The sequence below is a fragment of the Ambystoma mexicanum genome, chromosome 13 (genome assembly GCF_040938575.1).
Source record: "Ambystoma mexicanum isolate Mex_15411 chromosome 13, UKY_AmexF1_1, whole genome shotgun sequence".
NCBI lineage: Eukaryota > Metazoa > Chordata > Amphibia > Caudata > Ambystomatidae > Ambystoma > Ambystoma mexicanum.
Window position 1 is genome coordinate 343591936 of NC_090938.1, and position 22880 is coordinate 343614815.

The 22880-nt window shown below is 51.5% G+C and overlaps 1 protein-coding gene across 1 annotated transcript in view; it reads left to right on the forward strand.

Annotated features, from left to right (window-relative positions):
- Nucleotides 1-22880, forward strand: part of PRMT5 (protein arginine methyltransferase 5) — a 630581-nt gene that overhangs the window by 559306 nt on the left and 48395 nt on the right. Inside the window, exons 11-12 of the mRNA XM_069633848.1 lie at nucleotides 1723-1845; nucleotides 1958-2133. Coding sequence (XP_069489949.1) covers nucleotides 1723-1845; nucleotides 1958-2133 — 299 coding nt within the window. The remainder of the gene's footprint in view (nucleotides 1-1722; nucleotides 1846-1957; nucleotides 2134-22880) is intronic.

The following is a 22880-nucleotide window of genomic DNA, read 5'->3' on the forward strand; positions in this document are numbered from 1 at the left end:
GAAGGGGCTCCCCCAGGGGAGAAGGTCGACATCCAGGGATTCGTGACAATACATTCTGCCTAACTTGTCATTTAGAGTGCTCTTTGTTGCGTTATGGTACGTTGGATGGCATTTGTATAGCGCCCAATTCCATGGGTATGGCCTCAAAGCGCTGTGGGGTGAACGCCCTTGGAGGACTGAGGTTTGAGAATGGACAGTGACTTTTTTTAGAATGGGTGTGCATTTTAGCTTGAACAAAGATGGGGAGGTGTGGCTAAGTTCCTGCTATTGAGCTCTGGCTACTGAATAAGTGCTGTGATACTGTCACGAGAGTAGGCGAGTCAAGGAGACCGATTGTGCCCAGCTGGACTGAATTTTTGTCGTGGGGCTCTGCTGTATTCTAATGGCAGAGGTGATGTGCGTTGTGAAGTAGAGTAATTAATTTCTGCAGCTGTATGCAGGTTAGTGGCCATGCTCTGGGTGGGATGCGGCTATGTTCCATTGAGATGGAGTGCTATAGGTACAAGAGAATGCCTGTAGGATTCGAGATGCAAGCCTATAGCACTATACCTGTGGGAAAAGCAAACGACAGCAGCAATATTCAAAATGCAAGCCTGCAACACTGCCCCTTTGGTAAATATGCAAGGTAGTGGCAATACAGCCCCATGGCACCATCCCTGTGGAAAAGCTGCAAGCAGTGGCTAGGTTCAAAATACTGACCTATGGCACCATCTCTGTGGAAAGAAATGCAAGGTAGTGGCACAAAACAGTAGCTAGAATCGAAATTACAGACCTACAGTACTATCCCTGTGGAAAAGATGCAGGGTAGCTGCACGTAAAAGCAGCTAGAATCAAAATTACAGACCTATAGCTAGGTCCCTGCTCATTGTAACCATGAGTTAAGCCTAAATTCTGTAACTAAGACATATTCTTGCAACAGCGCCTCGATGCCCTTGGGTTGTAGCTCGCTTTACAAATTCAAATAAATGTAGCAGTACTAAGAATACAAAACAGTGCTAAAGGGTACACAAATCATCGTCAAATACCTGATTATTGCAGCAGACTGGATCGCTCAAGGCGAACAGGGGATGGAGGTACCCTTTGCATGAGCCTTTAGCCAGCTGTCCGGCAAGGCTGCTTAACTGAGCCCTTTACCACTCTCCTTAATCTAAGCCTTACTGCTCAGTCCCACTACCTTGATAGTTTGGCTAGACATTAGTGTCTTTCCCTATTCACCAGTACATGATGGTGTATCAATCTGTTCACAAGACTGATTCTGAAAATTCATCTTAAGTTACCTACATGGTGATTCAGATTCTCTGTCCTTGCTCTGTCTCCTTTACAACACCCATCCTCCCATCCCCTCAAGCCAGACGCCATGCTTCAACCTTACTTGTATACAGACAAAAAAAGCAATCATACAAGAAGTGGCATTTGGTGATGCACTAATTATATAGATGGGCAGTCAATGGAGATACCTGCCCGCCACCATTTTAAAGCTCTTATAGACCCATCATCGATTTAGTTGCAAGGAGGGGTGAGCAAGGACTGTTGTTCATCCTTAATTGGTTTGGCTGGTGGATGCTGTAGTCTATACCAAAGTATGGAAGAATCGTTAATATAACCAGGATCCCTGTTCCATTCAGCATTTTGCTGTTCTTTTCTCTCAAGCAGGTTGTGTTTGAGAAATAGTATGGTATTAACATTAAGTGCACAGTAACAACTCTTGTCCACGTTTCCCAGGGTGCTCATGGTTTTGGGAGCTGGTCGAGGACCCTTGGTCAACGCTTCTCTTCGGGCAGCCAGTCAGGCCAACCGCAAAATCAAGGTGTATGCTGTGGAGAAGAATCCAAATGCTGTGGTGACGTGAGTGAGCGCTCGATGCGTGCTGCATACCTTTCTTAACCAGCTGGTTCATTTCTCTATACTAACTTGTCCCTCGTCACGGACTTATTTTCTTCCTGTCGCCCCTTTTTAGACTGGAAAACTGGCGCTTCGAAGAGTGGGGCAGTCAGGTCACAGTAGTTTCTGGGGACATGCGAGAATGGACAGCCCCTGAGAAGGCGGATATTATCGTCAGTGAGCTGCTGGGATCATTTGGTGACAACGAGCTGTCCCCGGAATGCCTGGATGGAGCTCAGAGCTTCCTCAAAGGTGCATGTTCTGCAAGTGGGGTGTATTTCTTAACAAAGCCTCAAGAGTTGGTGGAACTCCATAGTGAGATGTGTCAAAAATGGTGTGCTGTTTCGTTTCCAAGTCTCTAAATAGCCATAAGATGAATATCCTTTTCATTTAAGGGATATGAGGACCCACTAGGGCTTTGCATGTTTATGCATGTGCATGCATCTGTTAAGAGTGGTTTTTTAAAGTCTCTCCTGGGATAGCTCTTGGAGAAGCTAACCCATAGTTGGCAAAGGTTCTTACAACCCCATTTGAGCAAAGCCACTCACTTAAGTAGTCCTGACAAAGCGGCCAGGCTGAAATGAGGAAGAAGTGGGCATGGATGTGTAGTACAGCTAACTCTTCGCATTACAGGTAAGTTAAAGACCCACATAGGCAAGCTATAAAAATAACCATCTGTTATTACAGCTCTACACTAAGGCACGCTTTAGCTATTTTAAGGTAAGTAAAAATACTTAACTTGTATACAACTCTGCTAGGTCACCCTCAAGGGTTTACATGCCACTTTAAAATACTTTGTCGTAACAAAACACATATATGTAATGCAATCTTTTAAAGTAGGTAGCAAGTGATGTTATCACACTATGATGCCCAACAGCATATACAAACTATGGAAGTCTAGCCCTAGTGTTCCCAAAGTCTGTCTTTTGGGTGTCCCAAAAGGTTCCTGAGTATGGAGGAGAGTAGCCTGGAGGGCACTCAATTTGTGTGGGTACAGTACAGAAGGTCAAATAGTGCAGGGCAATAGCAAGATGAGGTAGCAAAATGTGTACTTGGAAACAAGTTAAGGGGATTCAGTGTCCCCACAGCACTCAATTGAAGATTGCTTGCGCTGAAATTAGCAAGATGCACTTGTCACAAAAAGGAGGTGACTACACCTACACTGGGGAGTCTAGGAACCCAAACCGACATTAAGAACCTTGGTACTTATGGTGTAGGGGTGCTACCATAGGAAAGCATGAGCCACAGTCTAAGGGGAGTGGGCTCCACTCCAATGGACCCTTGTAAGAAGGGGGTCCACTGGCCCCAAAACTAAATGGCATGCAGGAGGTGGGTTAGATGAAAAGGTTTGGAGTCAGAAAAAATCCCAGGTAATACCAGCAGTAGGAAGGCTCAGGATAGAGATGGTAATGTTTGGGAAAATGAACATCTACCTAACCACTTCAGTGTAAGGTGATGTGTGCAATTGTGAAAACACAAGCATTTCAAAAGATAGTCTCTCATTACTGACCGTCTTGGGGATTAGTTTGTTTCCCCATAATAATGAGCACATTATTCAAGGCAAGTAGAGCAGAAGGTTTTACTGGCCTTCAAGTCGGCACAGGGATAAAATAAATAAGCATAGGAAGTTGTAGAGGAAAAGGTGCAAAAAGAAATCGTTCTTAACACTCCACCTCACTGTAAGGTGAGGAGTGCGGGATATGTAAAAATGTATAACTACACAGTCTGATACGGGCCCCCAAAACAGATGAGCTTAGCAATGCAAGTGAAGTAAAAACGCTTAATTTGCTTCCAGAAGTGGGGACAGGTTCTAAACATTTTGGGGGAGTGGGTTCCATAGATGTCTAAGGAGGGAAAGTAGCAAAAAGAAAATCTTTCCTAAAACCTGAACAATCCACAACGTCTTGCTTCCTTTTGCCGATCTCATCTTCCTCCCCAACCTTTAATTGGTTTCCTGCCGCTAGCCCAGTCTTCCACCGATGGGGAGGTGTTACAAGCCAGTTAAGCCCTTCCTATTTTCGCCATGCTGTGTCACCATGCTACAACAATGGCTGCCTGCTCTGCAAATGGTCCTTGTTAGGGGGCGATGGCATGGTTTCTCCCAAGGTAAGTCCTAGGTGGCCTAGGACCGCTGCAGAGGTTATGCTTCGGTGCGCGCCACGAATGGGGAGCGGTGCACGGCCTTGGTGAAGGCCACCTAGGAGCTCCGGCCCTGCTTTCGTTGGCTCTTTGGGTTGGATCTGTAAGCAGATCGTGTGAGGTGCTGATTTGTTGCTGTCTCTGCATGGTTGTTGCTTCTCTGACAGTTCCAGAAAACAAAGCAGACTTGGGCCAACATTTTAGTCAAGAGATATTGGCTGGTGCAAGTTTATATTCCATATGTAAAAGCACTAGTGGATGGGACAGGAAATGGGTCCCTCTCAACAGCCGCAATCCCCCCTCTGAGGTAGGGCTGACTCTGCCTTCCACCATGATAGGCCTCCAACCCCAGGCTGAGAGGGGTCTGTGACCCCTTGTGACAAGGTCCGGTTACTTACCATGTCCCAATCCATACATGCAGAGTTCTATTGTGTTGCTTGGTTTCTGCTGTTGAAGTTAATGGGTGAGCGGAGTCTGAAGACTTAACTTTCTTCGACATCTGAGTGGAGATAACAAGATTACGCTCTGACACCACCGCAAAAGGCTGAATGGGGCGATTGTACATTTTATACATGTGGCTTATTTGTAGAATGCCTTCATAACCACTCTGCCTTCAAATTAAAAAATATCAGCTTGCTGGTACTTCTTGACTACCATAGAGAATACCCCATTTAAATATTGCCCTGGTTGTAATTCAAAGGCCTCCTATGAAGGACACACTGTGTGCAACATATGCCTTTCAAGGGGCCATAATGGGGTTTAGTGTTGAGTATGTCAACTCTTCAAACCAAAAACCTTGACCGTTTAAAGAATTTTTGTACCACTGTCTAATGTTGCTACTAACCCTAGGGTGAAGGCTAACACACCTGACAAAGGGAAGCCAACCCTCTTGGTGTAAATAATGTGGTCGGTGTGACAAGGCTCAACTCTCGGGTAGTGGGGGTAGTAGGTCAGCACAGAGGTACAATTAGTCCACACACAACTCTAGAAAATATACCACACTGATATTCTGACACATGTACTTAAAGCATGTTTGACCTAATACCATGTGTTTTTAATACACAGAATTAAAAAGACACCAGTTTCTTATTAGAAAAAAACAGTAATGCCTATACAAGCGCTCACCTAATCCCAAAGCTCAGCAACAGGAGCCGGTGATGTACAAGCGTCAACAGATTACTCTCTACCAAGATCTGGCCAACAGCACGCTCGCCGAGCAACAGCAAATGGGCCCAATCACTAAAGCGCTGAACGAGCAAGGGATCACATACAAGTGGACCTTCCTGTTTGGGCTATGCTTCGACTGGGCGGGGGGTAGAAAAAAAACGCATATTCTCCCCCCCCCAAGAGGGGGTGGATATTGTGCATCTGGAACTGGACCACCCAGGCGAAGGACCCTTGGGAGCGGACAACAGAGCTTGGGAATGGTCGAAAGTGGGAGAAAAGCAAAGGATAACCGCGCTGAGGGCGCACAGGAAGAATGGGTGTACGGATGAGGAGGGGCAATGAAAAACCTGGTTGAATCGCCAAAGAAGGGGTGGTGAACGAGCAAGGGATCACATACAAGTGGACCTTCCTGTTTGGGCTATGCTTCGACTGGGCGGGGGGGTAGAAAAAAAACGCATATTCTCCCCCCCCCAAGAGGGGGTGGATATTGTGCATCTGGAACTGGACCACCCAGGCGAAGGACCCTTGGGAGCGGACAACAGAGCTTGGGAACGGTCGAAAGTGGGAGAAAAGCAAAGGATAACCGCGCTGAGGGCCGCACAGGAAGAATGGGTGTACGGATGAGGAGGGGCAATGAAAAACCTGGTTGAATTGCCAAAGAAGGGGTGGTGGGCATAAAGTGCAAGAACCAGGCACAGGGGCCTGGGGAGAGCAAACATCATGGAGTCGGGAAAGGTGCGTGAGCCTTGGGGGATGGGCTCGGGGGGGAAGAGGGTGATTGGAGCCTGCCCCGGGGGGTGGGGGGGGCCTAACCAGTTTAGGGGGGGCAAACACAGGGGGACCACAGGGACAAGTGGAGAGGGTGAACACCAGGGGAGGGGGCTTAGGAGTAAGCCGAACCAGAGAGGATCGAGGGGCGAAGCACAACCACGGTCTAACGCATGACGCCAGGGGGCTTATCTCTCTCTCTCTCTCTCTCTCTCTCTCTCTCTCTCTCTCTCTCTCTCTCTCTCTCTCTCTCTCTCTCTTTCTCTCTCTCTTTCTCTCTCTCTTTCTCTCTTTCTTTCTCTCTTTCTCTCTTTCTCTTTCTCTCTTTCTCTTTCTCTCTCTCTCTTTCTCTCTCTCTTTCTCTCTCTCTCTCTCTCTCTCTCTCTCTCTCTCTCTTTCTCTCTCTCTCTTTCTCTCTCTCTCTCTCTCTCTTTCTCTCTCTCTCACTCTGGGAAGAAATTAGAAAAATGTACTAAAAAGCTAGAACCGGACATCCAGGCGCTGCAGGAGACCAATCTCCTCCAGCGCGATCAAGCAAGAGTGAAATTGCAGGGCTTTGATCAATTCTTTTTCACATCAGGCCCGACTAAAACAGGGGAGGGGGTGGCGCTAGCCCTAAAACACACCTTGGACTTCAGGGTTGCAGAGATAAAAAGGGACAAGAGTGGAAGTTATATCATGCTGAGAGGAGAGACCGCAGTGGTTTCCTATACCATTGCATCCGTCTATGCCCCCAATGTGGGTCAGGAGCCCTTCCTGAAGAATTTTATAGGAATTCTTGAAACATTCACAAAGGGGCCCATTATCGTGATGAGTGAGGTGGAGTAGTGGTATCTCCCGAATTACAAGAAAGGATGGTACAAGTGGGCTTGAGGGATGTGTGGACTAGTCTGAGGGGAGAGGAGGGATACACCTTCCTCTCAGGAGTGCATGGGACGCAATCTAGGATTTACTACATCTGGGCATCGGCCACACTTGCGGTGGGGGGGGGTCGAAGAGTTGGAGGGGGTCCACTTGGAATAGCAGTTCACAAGATCGTGACCATTAAATTGCGACTGCAGCCAAGGGCACAGGGGGTGTGGGGTTGGAGAATGCTGGCGGGTCTGCTGAGGGATCCAGTGATCAGAGAGAACCTAGAGGGAAAGATTAGGGGGTACTTTGAACTTAATAGTGCCGACACCGGGGAGAGTACTATGTGGGATGCCTTAAAGGCTACCATGTGGAGGGAAAATCATAGCTGTGAGCGCGTGTCGCAAACGTCGGTTATATCCTCTTCTTCAGACGATAAAGCAGACTCTCCCCCTTCCCCCAACTCCTCACCTTCCACTTTCATCTTGGGTTTTCCTTCCTTGCGTCTTGAAGGCTTCTCCTTTTTTTAATGAAGTTAAGGACGCCCTCGATAGGATGCCACCGTGCCACTAAGATAGGGGCAACGGGGGCGTTCCCACCGGGAGCGCCACCCAGGGGAAAAAGCCAAAGGCACAAAAAACCCCTAAAGACTTCCTTCTGGTAGAATTGACGAAGTTGGCTGATGCGCTGAAGAATGGTAGATGGATGAGCAGCCCAACCAAACGGCACAGGTTGGGAACCAGAAAGTCCAGCGAGGTACCAGGGGAACACAAAGGCAGTTTGGTAGGAAAGCACGGGTCTGGTAAGCAGCAGATCAAACAAGGTACAAGGGAGTAGCAAAGGCAGTCCGGTGAGTAGGCACGGGTCAGGAAAACAGCAGATCCAACCAGGTACAAGGGAGCAGTAAATGCAGTCCTGTGAATAGGCACAGGTCATTTAACCAGCAGATCCAACAAGGTACATGGGAGTATCAAAGGCAATCCGGAAGCAGGCCAAGGAAGAAAGAAAACAACGAAGAATAGAAGAAAACAGGCGAGTAGGGAAAGAAAAGGAAAAAAGGGGCTAGGACAGGCAGAGGACAGGAGATGGAGGAAAAAAGAGGAAAGGCAAGCAGCGAAACGGGAGGAGGAGGGAAAGAAGGAAAATCTAACTGGAACAAGATAGTGGCAGAAGCAATGCCCAGCAAGGCAAGGGTGCCGAGAAAATTGCTAGCGGGAAACAAACAACGGGAGCGGCAGCAACACAGTAAGGAACCCGGAACGTTGCAACGCGTACGCAACCCGGAAGCGCTGGTCTTTATACTTCCGGCCACGTACGCGCACAACGTCTAGGACGGCGCAGGGATCGCCGAGCATGAAAATCAATGACGGACTGTCACGCCAGCGATCCCGTGCCAGCGATTCCATACCCGCCATCCCTGCCGCGATGTGACCGCTTGCAAAGAAAGAAGCAGATGGCGACATTGGAGGCCAAGCTAGAAGATGAAGTAGAGGAGGCCAGGAAAAGGGCGGGAGAAACCACCTCAAGGCATACTATGAACGCTTACAGAAGGGTGGTAGGACAGATGGGGGTCTTAATGAAAAAGGCAGAAGAGGCAATCTTATTTGTGCGGCAAAAATACTACGCAAAAGCCGATAAGGCAGATGCGCTTCTAGCAAGGCTGCTAAGGGGGGCTGGGGAAAGGAATACAATCTTGGTTACACAGGATGAAAAGGGAGAGCGCCTCACTCGCACGGAGGATATACAAGAGTGTCTGGTAAGATACTATGAAGGGCTCTACTCCTCGCAGGACCCCCGCGCCAAAACAGATGGACTTCCTGGAAAAGGTCCAACTGCCTAGAATAGAGAGAGAAACCTTCTATCTGCTAGGGAGGGAAATTATGCAAGAGAAGAAGGGTAATCACAAAGCTACCCACCAACAAAGCACTGGGGCTGGATGGCCATACGGCTTCCATTTTATAAAACATTCTCTGCGACCCTGATACCTTGTATGACACGCCTATATAACACTTTCAAGACAAAGGGGTGCATTAAACCCTCTATGGAAGAGGCAAAAATATCCCTCATCCTAAAAGCAAATAAAGAGCCAGCGGAATGCACCTCCTATAGGCCTATTGCGCTCATCAACGTTGACACAAAAATATATACCAAGAAACTGGCAAACAGATTGGAGGGGTGTCTTCCCTCCCTGATCCACCAGGAACGATCAGGATTCGTAGCAGGCAGGCAGACATCAGAAGGGTGGCCCACCTTGAAGAAAAATACCATTAAAGCGGACACTCCCGCGGTCCTCCAGTGACTGGATGCAGAAAAAGCATTTGACCGCGTGGAGTGGACGTTTCTGTTCCGGCGTAATGGAGAAGATGGGCCTGGGAGGGTACTTCCACAGTATGGTCAAAGCAAACTACTGCGCCCCGGTCACACACCTTTTGGTGAATGGTGCAATGTCGTGCCTCATCAGCCTGGGAAGGGGGACAAAACAGGGATGTCCACTATCTCCTCTCCTTTACTCCATCTTCTTGGAGCCATTGCTCCAGGCGATCAGGGAAACAGATGACCTACAGGGAATTTCCTTTTCCAGTACCCAACACAAAGTCGTGGTGTTTGCCGACAATATGCTTTTAGCACTAACTAGGCCAAGGAGATCGATACAAGCATGCATGGCATTGCTGGGGGAGTTCGGGGTGGCGTCAGGCCTACGGATCAATTTCAGTAAAACTGAATTGTTGAACCTCACGGTTGGGAGAGAGGAAATCGAACACCTGAGAGAAGCAACACCTTTTTTCATAGTCTAGGGAGGATTAAATACCTGGGATTGAACATTACCCCACACCTGGTGGGGTGCTATGCAGCCAACAACCCGCACTTAGTGAAGGATATGGCAGGAAACCTCCAGAAGTGGAAGAGCCTTAGAATTTCATGGATGAGGAGGATAGCGACAGTAAAAATGGTAGTGCTCCCCTGCCTCCTATATTTTCTTCCAGGCAATATCGGTAGCGGTACCAACAGCCTTGATCTGAAGAAAATGTTAAGCGAGTTTGTGTGGGAGGGGAAGAAAGCAAGAGTCGGCAGGCAGATGGCCCCAAGGAGGGGGGGGGCTCTCCCTTCCCAATCACCAACAATATTATAAAGAAACGCAACTCCAGGTGCTGAAGGAATGGTATGCGGGAAAAGGGGTCAAGCAATGGGTAGCAATGGACCGGGCAGTGGCGCAGCACGACCTAAGGGAAGTATTATTGCTGCCAAAACATCACAGGCCGCAACACATGTACGAGAGCACAATAACCAAACTAGAATTCAATGTCTGGGATAGACTAGTGGGAAGAAACACAATCACGACATTCTCTTCCCCTTTGACCTCCATCTTTAATAGAGACTTTACTCCAGGGAAGGAACAGGGGGCATTTGGGCAATGGAGGAGAGGGGGGCTGCAGGGTAATCCATGTTCTCCAGCATGGGGTCTGGCATGGATTCACATGCTCATGAATATTCCCCGTCGTCAGGCTGGGAATCCTCGGTAAAGAAAAAACCAGTATCAGTTTCCTTTCTGATCTGTCTTTCGTAGCAATAACCAATCACTGGTCTCTGCGTCATACTGACCACAGCCAATGACTGCCCTCTACCTAAGCACCGCCTCTGGCAGCCATCTTCAGATTTTTACCGCACGTTCATGTGTTGGGATCCTCGTGCTATTGCTCTCGAGCGTTAGTGCTATTTTTTGCGCTTTTTCACAAAAAACTTCGATTCTTTCGGTCAAAAGAGCCTCAAGCTCCACCGATCCTACACCCGATCAACGGGGACCCGTGTCGGATTCATCTGTACCCCTCAAGGGTGAAGATTCGTCGAGCTACACTTCGGAGGACTCCAGAAGCTTCTCAGGCCCGGTCTCGGAGATGGCCCAGGAGAAGGGAAGCTCGACGCCCGGAAAGCTGTTCAGGGTCTGCCCTGGATGCCAGCTGCAGAACGTCTTCAAGGAGGACGAACACTCTTTCTGCCTTTACTGCCTTCATGAGGACAAGACGCACGTGGAGAAGGACTGTGCGTTTTGCGGCAACATGTCGGAACGGACCATGAAGGACCGCCATCAACGTCTCGCCAACTGGCTGGAGGGTAAGAGCCCGTCTGGCGAGAAGAAGAAGAAATCCGAGCGGTCTTCTAAGACCTTTGAGGGCGCCCCGGCGACGGGGGCCCAACATAAGGCCAAGCACCGCGAGTCCGCTGGCACCGGGAGCGCCGAACGGTCGGGCTCTACGGGCGCCAGGCAGGGCGCACCCTCCCCGGCACCATCAACCACGAGCCAACGCTCTGGGTCGGGTAAGAGGAAGGCCGAGCACCCGGCGAAGCTCCTGGAGAGGCCCCGGTCGAGCTCTAAGGCAGAGGAGGAGCGTGGCAGTGCCCCCTCCCTCAAGGATAAGGCGGTGAGCGCACCTAAGGTGGTGAAGGCCTTGATCCATCCGACCAAGCCCTCTATCGAAACGGTCGCGGCGGCCCTGGCTCAGCCTGTGGTGGCTGCACCAGTGGTGGCGACCTCAGGGCCCAGAATCTCCCTGCCTCCTCAGAGGGAGTCTTCATTTGTGCCCATCGATAGGACCCCCGTGAAACCCTCCGTGGGGAAGAAGGGTGGGCAGGGCGTCGTCGTAGATTCGGCCTCAACCTCAGAAGAGGAGCTGATCGAGGTCTTAAGCCACGGCCTAGGCGTGGAAGAAGGCCTGCCCGTCGGAATGGACCCCGACGCAGGTGACGACGACGACATCGTCGAGGATACCGACGGGGCCCCTGCTCGCCCGTCGGATTCCCCTCTGCCAGCGCCGCAAGACAACTCGGCGGCCATTTTGTTGGCCATACAGTCCTTATGCTCCGAGATAAGGACGAGGCTACCGTTACCGACGGAGGAACCTCTCCCGTCGGGGGATCCAGAACCGGGACCTTCTGGTGTTCCCCCTACCAAGAAAAGAAGGATCCATCCACCACCTCCTTTTCAACCGTCGCGCCCCGTCCAGCCCTCCTCCCCGTCCACCCGAGGGGATGATACGGGGACTGACACGGCAGCGACGGGTACGGACGACGAGGCATACGACGAGGATTTTCCGTCGTCGCCTCCCACCAGGGCTTCTCCGCCCGACGAGATCGGATCTTTCCACTCCATGATCTCCAGGGCTTCCGAGCTTTTCCAACTCTGCCCTGAGGAGAAGAAAAAGGAAGGCTTCCTTTATCAGCGGCGCGAGGCCAAGAGGAAGACGGTCCTCGCAGTGCCTCTGTTGGACGACATTTGGGATGAGGGCCTTTCCCTCCTCAAGAACCCTTCCACGACGCCAGCTAGAAGAGACCGGTACGAGAAAAAGTACCGGGTCCCGGACACGGCCCCCCTATGCCTCCGGGCGCAGCCTACCCCGGACTCCGTCGTCTCCGCGGCAGCCAGGAAGAAAGCGGGGGGGGGGGTGCGGCCTCCACATCGACTTCCCCGCCGGACGGCGAGGGAAAGAAATTGGATGCTATGGGACGTAGAGTCATCTCGTCGGCAGCGACGACGATTAAAGCGGCCAACGCCTTGGCTATCGTGGCCCGCTACGACAGGGAGCTCTGGTACAAGATAGCTCCCCTGCTGGATTTTCTGCCGGACGACAAGAGGGCGGAGGCCCTTGAGATCCTGCAGGAAGGTGAGGTGGCGTCGGACCACGCCATCACCGTGGCGACGGACATCGCCGACACTGGGTTCCGCCAACTGGGCAACGGCGTTTGCCTTCGACGTCGTGGATGGCTCAAAGCTACGGACTTTAGGCAGGACGTCCAGACCAGAGTCCTGGACATGCCCTTCGACGGGAACAACCTGTTTGGGAAGACTGTGGACGATTCCCTTCAGGCCATCAAGGCGGATACTGAGACGGCCCGGGCCCTTGGAGTCCTGCAGCAACGACGAACGCCCTTTCGGAGCGGCGGAGGCAAGGGCGCCTCCAAAGGTTCCGGTGGCGGTTTCGCTTCCTACCGTCAAGCGGCCCGCTCGTCGTCGCAAGAGGCCTACAGAGGACGAGGCAAGTCTAGCGGACCCCGCCGTCGTCGCCAAGGAGGTCAAGGCGGCAAGGCCGCGTCCAAGCAGGATTGAACCGGCCGTGGGGTCGGGCCCCCACCAAAGCACCCCGGTGGGAGGCCGGCTGGCGGGCTTCGTCAGCGTGTGGGAGTCCATCTCCACCGACCGTTGGGTGCTGGACGCCCTGGCCCGGGGCCACGCGCTCGAGTTTCAAAGAAGGTGCCCGCGCGTCCCCCCCCGTGGCCAGGAAAGAACTTCACGTCCCTCAACTTCTCCTGGAGGTAAAGGCGATGCTCAGAAAGGGCGCCATCGAACTCGTCCCAAAGAGGCTTCGGGGCTCCGGAGTCTACTCGCGATACTTCCTCGTGAAGAAGAAGACGGGAGGATGGCGCCCCATCCTGGACCTGCGACGTCTGAACAAGTTCATCAAGGCGCAGAAGTTCCGGATGGTCACCCTCCAGCACGTCCTGGGTCAGCTGGAGGAAGGAGACTTCCTATCGTCGTTGGATTTGGAGGATGCCTACTTCCACATTCCCATCCTAAAGGGGCACCGAAAATTCCTCAGATTCGTGGTCCAAGGGCGTCATTACCAGTTCAAAGCCCTTCCCTTCGGACTACGGTCGGCACCCAGGGTATTCACCAAGTGCCTCGCACCGGTGGCGGCGCAGCTGCGCCGCGAGGGGATTCACGTCTACCCCTACCTGGACGACTGGCTCATCCGCGCCAAGACAAGGGAGCTCGCCGTGGGCCACACGGCAAGGGCCGTCCAACTCCTCGCGGACCTGGGATTCTCCGTGAACTACGCCAAATCCCACCTGGTGCCCGCGCAAGTCGCACTGTTTCTGGGAGCGAGGCTCGACACAGTGTCCCTTCTGGCCTCCCCGTCGGAGGAGAGGACCAGGACCATCTTGGGCAAGGTGCAACGGATGTTGGTGGCCGACGCGGCCAAAGTGAGGTCCATCAAGTCCCTCCTCGGGATGATGTCTTCCTGCATCTACCTCATTCCCATGTGCAGGCTCCGGATGCGCCCGTTGCAAGAATTCCTGGATGCGCGCTGGATCCAGACGACGGGCAGCTTCGAGGAAAGGATCAAGCTCGACGAGAGTTTCCGACGAGCGATACGGTGGTGGGGCACCCGCGCGCATCTGACGGCGGGCATGGACTTTCAGACCCCAGCCCACCAGGAGACTGTGACCACGGATGCCTCCCTGGAAGGGTGGGGAGCGCACACCGAAAATCTGCACGCAAGGGGACTCTGGCTCCCGACGGAGAAGTCCCTGCATATCAACGTCCTGGAGCTCCGTGCAGTGTTTTGGGCCCTCAGGTCCTTCCTTCCGTCCCTCAAGGGCAAGGTGGTGAGGATCTTCACCGACAACACCACCACCATGTTTTACATCAGGAAACAGGGCGGAACCAGGTCCCCAGCGCTGTCCAAGGAGGCGCAGGACCTGTGGCATTGGGCCGTCGCCCAAGGGATTTTTCTGGTGCCGTTTCATCTGGCAGGGATAAAAAACACCATCGCCGACTCACTCAGCAGGGAGCTGCGCTCGTGCCACGAGTGGGAACTACGGCAGGACCTGGTGGATCGCCTCTTCCGACGGTGGGGCACACCCCAGATCGACCTGTTCGCGACGGCGACGAACACCAAGTGCCGGAGGTTCGCCAGCAGGTTTCCCCAGACGAGGAGCATGGGCGATGCTTTCTCGTTCCCCTGGGAGGGCCTGTTCCTCTACGCGTTCCCTCCCTTGCCTCTGCTAATCCGGCTCGTCAACCAGCTCAAGAGGTCACGGTGCAGGATGATCCTCGTCGCACCTGCGTGGCCGAGGCAGATATGGTTCCCGGACCTTCTGGACTTATCAGCGTCCCCGCCGATCAAGCTGCCGGCGGACGCGGATCTACTCTCCAGGGAAGGAGGCGCCATCCTCCACCACGACCCGAAGTCGCTGAACTTGCAGGCCTGGCTCCTGCAGCGCTAGAGTTTGGAGGATACGACATACCGGCCGATTGCAGAGAGGTTCTTGCAAAGGCCAGGGCGTCCTCGACTCTTAAATGCTACGGACACAAATGGAAGAGGTTCTCTGTCTGGTGCCACGCACAGAAGATTAACCCTCTACGGATTACGGCTCCCCAAGTACTGCCGTACCTGCTGACGCTGGCCAAAGCTGGTCTGGCACACGCGTCCATCAAGATTCATCTTGCTGCGATCTCCCGATACACCAGAACCACGGGGCGGACGTCCTTGTGGTCTCATCGTCTAGTGAAAGAGTTCATGAAGGGACTGTTCAGATCGTTCCCGCCGGTGAAGGCTCCGGCCCCGGCGTGGGAGCTCAACGTGGTGCTGACCAAGCTCATGGGACCTCCGTTCGAGCCTCTGCACTCGGCCCCGTTGAAGTTTCTATCGTGGAAAACAGCTTTTCTTGTGGCCATCACCTCCGCACGACGAGTGGGAGAGATCCAGGCCCTTTCCTGCAAGGCCCCGTACTTGACTTTCCACGACACGAGGGTAGTGCTCAGGACGCGCCCCTCCTTCATGCCCAAGGTACCGTCGGACTTCCATCTCAACGAACCCTTGGTGTTACCTGTGTTCTTCCCGTCGCCTTCGTCGCCGGCTGAGAGGACTTTGCACTCGCTGGATGTAGCTAGAGCGCTGAAGTTCTACGTGGACCGCACGAAGGGTTTTCGGAAGACGTCACAACTCTTTGTGAACTTTGGACCTGTCAATCAGGGGAAGGCTCTCTCGAAGGCTTCCATCTCCAGATGGCTCTCCGGCTGTATCATGTGCTGTCACCGGTTGGCAAACCGACCGCTGCCTGGCCGTCCGAGAGCCCATTCCACCAGAGCGATCGCAGCTACCACGGCGTTCCTATCTGGTGTGCCCCTGCTGGACATATGCAGGGCTGCTACGTGGAGGTCGACGCACACCTTCACGAAATTCTACTGCGTCGACCGGGATTCCAGGGAGGAGTCCAGGGTCGGCCAAGCAGTGCTGCGCAACCTGTTCGCCTGAGGTGAGCCTGGTGAGGAGGTAAGATGCTTAATGTTGAGTTGATGTGATGCTTAATGTTGAGCCTTTGCCACCTCCCGTGGTTGTGCATGTGTGTACTGCTATGTATTCTTTATTCATGAGCATGTGAATCCATGGCAGACCCCATGCTGGAGAAGGAACAAGTTACTTACCTGTAACTGTTGTTCTCCAGCATGGGTCTGGCATGGATTCACATGCGAACCCTCCCGCCTACCCCTCTGCGGCTCTTCACTTGGTCATACTGCCACTTCACGTGCTTCCAAATCTGAAGATGGCTGCCAGAGGCGGTGCTTAGGTAGAGGGCAGTCATTGGCTGTGGTCAGTATGACGCAGAGACCAGTGATTGGTTATTGCTACGAAAGACAGATCAGAAACGAAACTGATACTGGTTTTTTCTTTACCGAGGATTCCCAGCCTGACGACGGGGAATATTCATGAGCATGTGAATCCATGCCAGACCCATGCTGGAGAACAACAGTTACAGGTAAGTAACTTGTTCCATATGTTCAAGCGCCAGGTCATACGCTCTTTCACAGACTGTAAGGAAGAGTATGGAGTGGAAGAAGAGTAGAGGCTTAGATACGTGCAGTTAAGGCACTGTTTGTTGAGTCCAGAAATCGGGGAAGCAGCCACTAGGCGGGTCACCCCATTAGAAAAATTCCTTCTAGCACATGCCGGCTGTATATCTGACCTATATAGAATCCTCTATGACACTACTCCCAGAGCCTCATGGAACTATGAGTCAATGGGAACAGATGCTGGGGCGAGAGATGGAGATAGGGAGAGAAGACTGGGAAAAACTGTGGGGACAAGTTCACAAACTGGCCAAAACTTCTCAACTACAGGAAACAAGGTACAAGATCCTATATGGGTGGCATTACACTCCCGCCCTCTTAAAACGTGTATACCGGGAACCTCTGGGGACTGCTGGAGGGGTTGCGGGCAGGTGGGCACGGCAGCCCACATATGGTGGAAATGCCTGAGAATGGGAGGTGTCGCAGTTGCAAATCCAGGCCTTTGGACGAGGGGCCAATCAATCCCCATAGCACATTTTGTTGGAACTGCCAGGGAATAAGGAGAAAGTTGAACCTAGAAGCTGGGAGAATGCAAGAGTTGTCCTTACTTTGGCTGCAATGACTCTCATAGCCTGGAACTGGAAAGGGTCAACTACTCCCAACGATTCAGGACTGGCTGCAAAAGGTATGGGAATTGCTCGTCCTCGAGTGGGCAATGTACTCGATGGTTAACAATTTGCTGGGAAATGGGGAGAAACTTTGACACTCCTGAAAGACGACTAAATGGCGCTATGGTGTCCACCACACCTAAAGTTATTGGATCTTTGCTGAGCACATGGCCCACTCGGCTTCTCAGCGGAAGAAAGAGATGAGGTGGTCCTGGGGGGCATGGATGGGTAAAGCTTTTCATTGTTGTTAAACCAATAAAGAGAATAACAAAATAAAAGTAGATACCCTTTTGGGATGCCGCACGCACACACTTGCTACACCCAGAGATTACTTCAATTGCTAGGACACTGTGGACATTGCTATGTCACTGTTAGGCGGGAACACTGCAAAAGATTTAGGACTACAGGTGTTAGCAGTAAAACCCACTTGGTAGCAGTCTGTACCACCCAGGTTTACCTGGTAGCTGTGGCTGAGCAGTCAGACTTCTCTCAAGAAGAGTTGGGCAGTATGCAAAGTATACACAATAGGCACTCAGACACACCAATACAAGCAAACACTGACCAGAGCTTTGGTATCAAAGTATATAATTATTTATTTAAAAACACACTGTTTGAAACACTCCAGCACTCTTGTTGTAAAATATTCTAAACACAGTTACTATTGTAATATATACACCCCTTTTTCCTTATCAGATAAGTGTTAGTAAAACACCACTTATTTTCATACAGAGGTGAGCGCTTAACTAGATGGCACTCCAATAAGTTTGTGAGAAAGGGAGGGAAAAAGACAGAATATGGAAAGGTATACCACTCTAAGATTCAGGAACACTGTTAGCAAGGCAGAAGAGCAAAAGTCACTGGTGAGCCAAAGTCCAAAGGCTGGGCCCACTCTTAGAGAGAGCAGAGCACAAATGCGCCCAAGATCACACAGTTACACTAGGCTTAGAAAGTCTTGCAGAGAGTTCAAAAAGAGTTTAGAGAGGCTCAGGAAAGTTTAGCCAGGGTGTCCCAGGCCAACCCCGGTTCGAAAGCCGGGGGCTAAATCTACCCCGTACAGTCGGTGGCAAGGGAAGCCAGGCGGGACACGGTACCTTAAGTGGGAAGGATCCTCCAGCAGTGGCAGTTGTTCCTGGCAGTGGATGCAAGTCACGTTGTTGTCCAGGGGAAGAGAAGATCTCGACTTGGAGGAAAGATGAAGGTCGTTGTACTGCCAGGGAAGAAACCAGCCGCGGAGTTTTCCGGTTAAAGTTGGTACCTTTTTTTCGCGGTCGTGGTAAAACGTGGTATCCCGGTTGCCGGGGTGCTTGGCAACAGGCAAGGCAGCCACGAGGTACGTCGGGAAGGCGAAAAGACGGTGAAACTGGTTATCCCCACCAGTCAAAGGAAGAAGACTCTCCCGCGGGAGATCTCCTCTGTCGTTGGGAAAAGTGGTGAGACGGTCCAGCAGGGCTCCACGGGTGGTGTCGTGGCAGGTCGGCTCAGCTTCTCCCTCGTCGGATTCTTGGGTCCTGTGGCGACTTCTGAAGTTCCAGTCCCCAAAGCCCTGCTTTTATGCAGAAAACCCCCATTCACTCAGCCTAGCTGTCACTCAAACATGCTAAGTGGTGAGCCGGCCAGCTCACCACTTGGGCCAATCAGGACGGAGTGCGACTTGAGTTGGCTAGGCAACTCAGTCCAGGGTGCCTAAATCCCCCTCCACCGCTCCTAAGTACCCCAGACAGAGTGGCACCACTTTGGAGGGCTTCTGTGGAGAAGCCCGCCAAAAAGTGGAACAAAGGGCTCGACTTGGGTTGGAGTCACAGAAGAGAACACAAATGCCATTTTAGAATCAAGTTATGGCAAAAAATACCAACCGGAGAATTAATATTAATTAAATAAACCGGCGGTATGTTCGAGGCTACCGTGAATAATTAAATAAAGATAGTAGCCTAAAACCATGGGAAATCCCATAGGAAAATATTTGCGGTTGAATATAAAAAGTAGTATCCACTGCCACCAGCCAAAACTCGATCAGGGGGGACGGAGACGTGCCCCCTCGACTAACAGACCCCGGGGCAATTGAATTGCCCCAGCGAGTATGTCCACAATATGATGGTTTGTATTGGTTCTGTTCAGAATTTAAGACTAGTAAAGTCAATGGTGACTTTACATGCCCTGGGAGTAAAGTAGTCAGTCCCAGGGTATGGAGTCTATACTGGGGGGGTCACTATGACATCCCTGTGTTACTGCACTGAGGGTGCTGTGTAACACACATCACAAAAACACATGAAGCCCTATGGGGTAAAAGACCCCATAGCTCATTAAACACATCTAGATTCAAAGAAACACACTGAAATCATGCCCAAGAGTGAGGGTAAAAGAGTCTCACTCTTGGCAGGAGAAAAAAATAAACCCCAAAAATCCAGCAAAGCTGCTGGGGGGTTCACTAGGTTGGGAAATTCAGCCTAAACAGAGAATTCTCCCTAACAGTCACTTTAACACTTAATACAGTACTGAGGTTGTGGGAAAAGGAATAGGTTAGGGAAGGAAACAAAACAGGTTAACAAGTTTCTCCAAGCAGGTAAGCCCTTTGCAATCCCCCAATGAAATGTAGGTTATCCCTTTCCCAGCTATGCAAGTAACTTATGTATGACTTTTTGAGGGACAGATAAACACAAAGTAAGAGGGTAAGAAGAGTCTTCAGGGAGCCAGGACAGCCAATGTCAATTGAGCAAAGTCTTGGGAAGCTGAGGCACTACTTGAAGATAGCACAAAAATCTTGCACAGTGTTATCACTGTTGGGGCCACAAGCTGGGAGGCTTGTTAAAGCTGCAAGCAACTCTGCAAAGGGCAGCCAATGCAAGTCTCCATGAGAGCAACCTACACACAAGAGTTAAGTACCCCTATTTACAAAGTACCTTGAGTCTGAAGAAAAGGGTCCAGCTGGCTTCTGTTCCTGTGGTAGACCTGCAGATCCTGTTGTTCCTGGGCCTCAGTCGTGGGGACAAGAGGGAGGACGTCTGGGGACTCCTGCACCACGGTTTGAAGGTAAGCGTCAGAAATGGACTCTCTCCAGATCAGCAACACTTCGCAGTTTCAGATACTCACAAATGGCACCACCACGGTTCTTGGACACATTGTGGGCTTCCCTTGCTTTTGGGGTCCAGCACTCTGTCGAGGTGGCTCAGGCTCGGGTAGTCCTGCTTCGAGGGAGTCCTTAGGATCTTCCTGGAGCTCAGGTCCAGCTTAAAGACTATGCACTCATTCCTGTCACCTGGCACTCTGTTCCAGCAGCAAAGAAGTACAGCCAGCAGGGAGAGGGGTTCCAGTCATATTCGTCTTGGGGTCAGTCTGTTTGTCGCACAAACCCAAGGGAAGAAGTCATCCTTTCCGGCATTCTCTAGTCTATTTGAAATTTGGAGCTTCAGCACTGCAGCAGGGCTTCACCGGGCAAACCAACGGTCCAGGAGGGTGCAGCAAGCTTCTCTTCCAGTTTCTTCTTCGGTTCCTTCGTCCAGAGGTCAACTCTGCCTTCCTTGCAAAAGACCTTGCCTTTTATGCAAGTTTCTCCCATTCATTCGCAGCCTAGCTGTCACTCACACAGCAGGGTGGCTGTCCTCCAAGGACAAACAGCTAGCCAGCCAATCACCTTTGGGTACATTCCTGTAACCAAGGAGACTAAGCACAGGGAGTTTCGGGAACCCCGCTCACTTCCGGCCCTGCCAGACATGCTCTTTACCCGTGAATTCCACCAAAGACAAAACTAACAGAGACCAAACCTAGTTTGGCACGCAGAGTAAAACTCAAGAAGGACCTCCCAAACAAGAAATGGCAGAAAAAGACCACCAGGCCATTTTGACAAAATGGGCACCCAGGGGGGGGAGGGGGGGAAATACTGCAGCTGAGAATTCAGCCTGCGGTAAAAACGCACAATGGTAGGAAAATTAAACTACTGCCACCAGCCATTAATTGTAGTGAGGGTAAGGCCCGGCTACCAAGGCTCCTGTCCCGAGCCTCCTACAGCCACTGAAGCAGCCAAAGAATCAGGTGCTCGCTATCCACTGCAGGAGCAGTGCCCCAATCCCTGGGTGGGCCTCCCCCTAACACGGTAAACCCGTGGGGTTTTGTTGGTCAGCTAGCACATTGAGCTGAAAATAACAGAAAAGTCGCAGATGCAATGTTATTTTGATCACCCCTTTCCTGCAATCACTTGTACCCGATTGGCATCAGCATTTCGTGCTGAATACCTCATTTGAAGCACACTTTTTCGTTCTGGCGTACTAGCAAAACCGTGAGGGTTTCGTTCTTGAAAATGGCTGCCCTGTAAATTTATGGTGTTTCACATCCCCTGCAGCCAGTCAGCCTTTGCGATGCTGCCCCTGGATTGGCTGGAGCCATCCTTGTTACTGCATCCCGATTCGCCGGCAGGCAAGATGCTGGCCCGGCTACCAAGGCTCCTGTCCGGAGCCTGTCTGAGCCGGGAGGGCTGGAGGTCTGCCACATACTCCACCATTTTCGTGATGCATCGCTAAACTGCTGATTGCCTCCTCTGATTGTGTGCTTCACTAAAATCATCCGGTAAGAGCCTAATGCACGCCTCATCCACTCTGCACTGTTCCCCCCCCCCCCCCCCCCCAACGCCTTGAAACATTTGTGTATAGGTGCGTTATAAATGCCATATCATATCAAGCCAGCACCCAAAAATATTAAATTAGCATTAGCGCCAACATACTGTATAACGTAAGCCACTACCACACTGTTAGGGCCTGGCCTCCCTTCCCCCCCCCCCCACTCCCTACATGCGCCACTGCCCCGTCTTACCGCTGCCTGCTGCTCTGCACATGGGAACACTGGATAAGCGCTTATCCACCCTGAACCCTCTCCCATGGCTCCAGCCCATGTTACAACTACCCTCTAGCAGTTAGACTAGAAAGGCTTGGGAGTCGCACCAGACCTCACCATCTCCACAAGCGCCCCAGGTCAATAAGCACCAGAAATAAATCCTTAGGGCAGCGCTACCGCCATGCCATTGAAGTCATGCTTCTCATAACTCCCCTGAAATGCCCACACCCCCTCGTGACTCCTACCAAGGCCCCCCAGAATGCCCCTAAGGTCAGTATGACCACCTAGCCTACCAGAAGCAATGTGAAATACAAGTTTGTTTACAGTCCACTGCAATGTGCACTCATAAATGCAAGATCACTCCCAGCTCATGCGATCGAAATCCATGATCTGATCACAAACCTGGAGCTTGATGCACTAGCCATTACTGAAACCTGGCTTCATGCAGCTTCAGGACCTGCCATCTCACTAGCCCTGTCACAATCTTCTGTCAAGATAAACCAATCACCAAAGGGGGCGGGGGGAGAGTAGCCCTCATAATCAGAGTCCTTAGCAGTTATATAGACCACCACACAGCTAGCTTAAACAGCTTGCAGTAAGGACATTTTAGTTTACGCGCTTATCCATTTTAAGCACACCTCACAGCAAAGGGGTCAACATTGTCACCTAGCTGTTCTGCTTGAAGTCAGCCCCCACCTGTGCCTCTTCAACCCTGGACATTGGACTATGGCGTCTTACCGTTCTGCTCTGTTGCCACTCACTTTAACCTTGCCTTGTTGATGTGCATGCAATCACACATGTCCTCTCATGGTCATCGCCCACAGTATTTCGCCTACTCTTACACATTCTAACGGTGGATGAACATATGAATATGTTGGCCGTATCCACCCAATCACACTTGTATACACCCGTTAACCAACTACACTCAACTTGTTCAAAGCTATACTAATCTATTTTGCATATGAAATGCCTTTTGGGTACCTGCATTCAATCTGCTCTGTGCCAAAGCTGGAGGCTCCAGC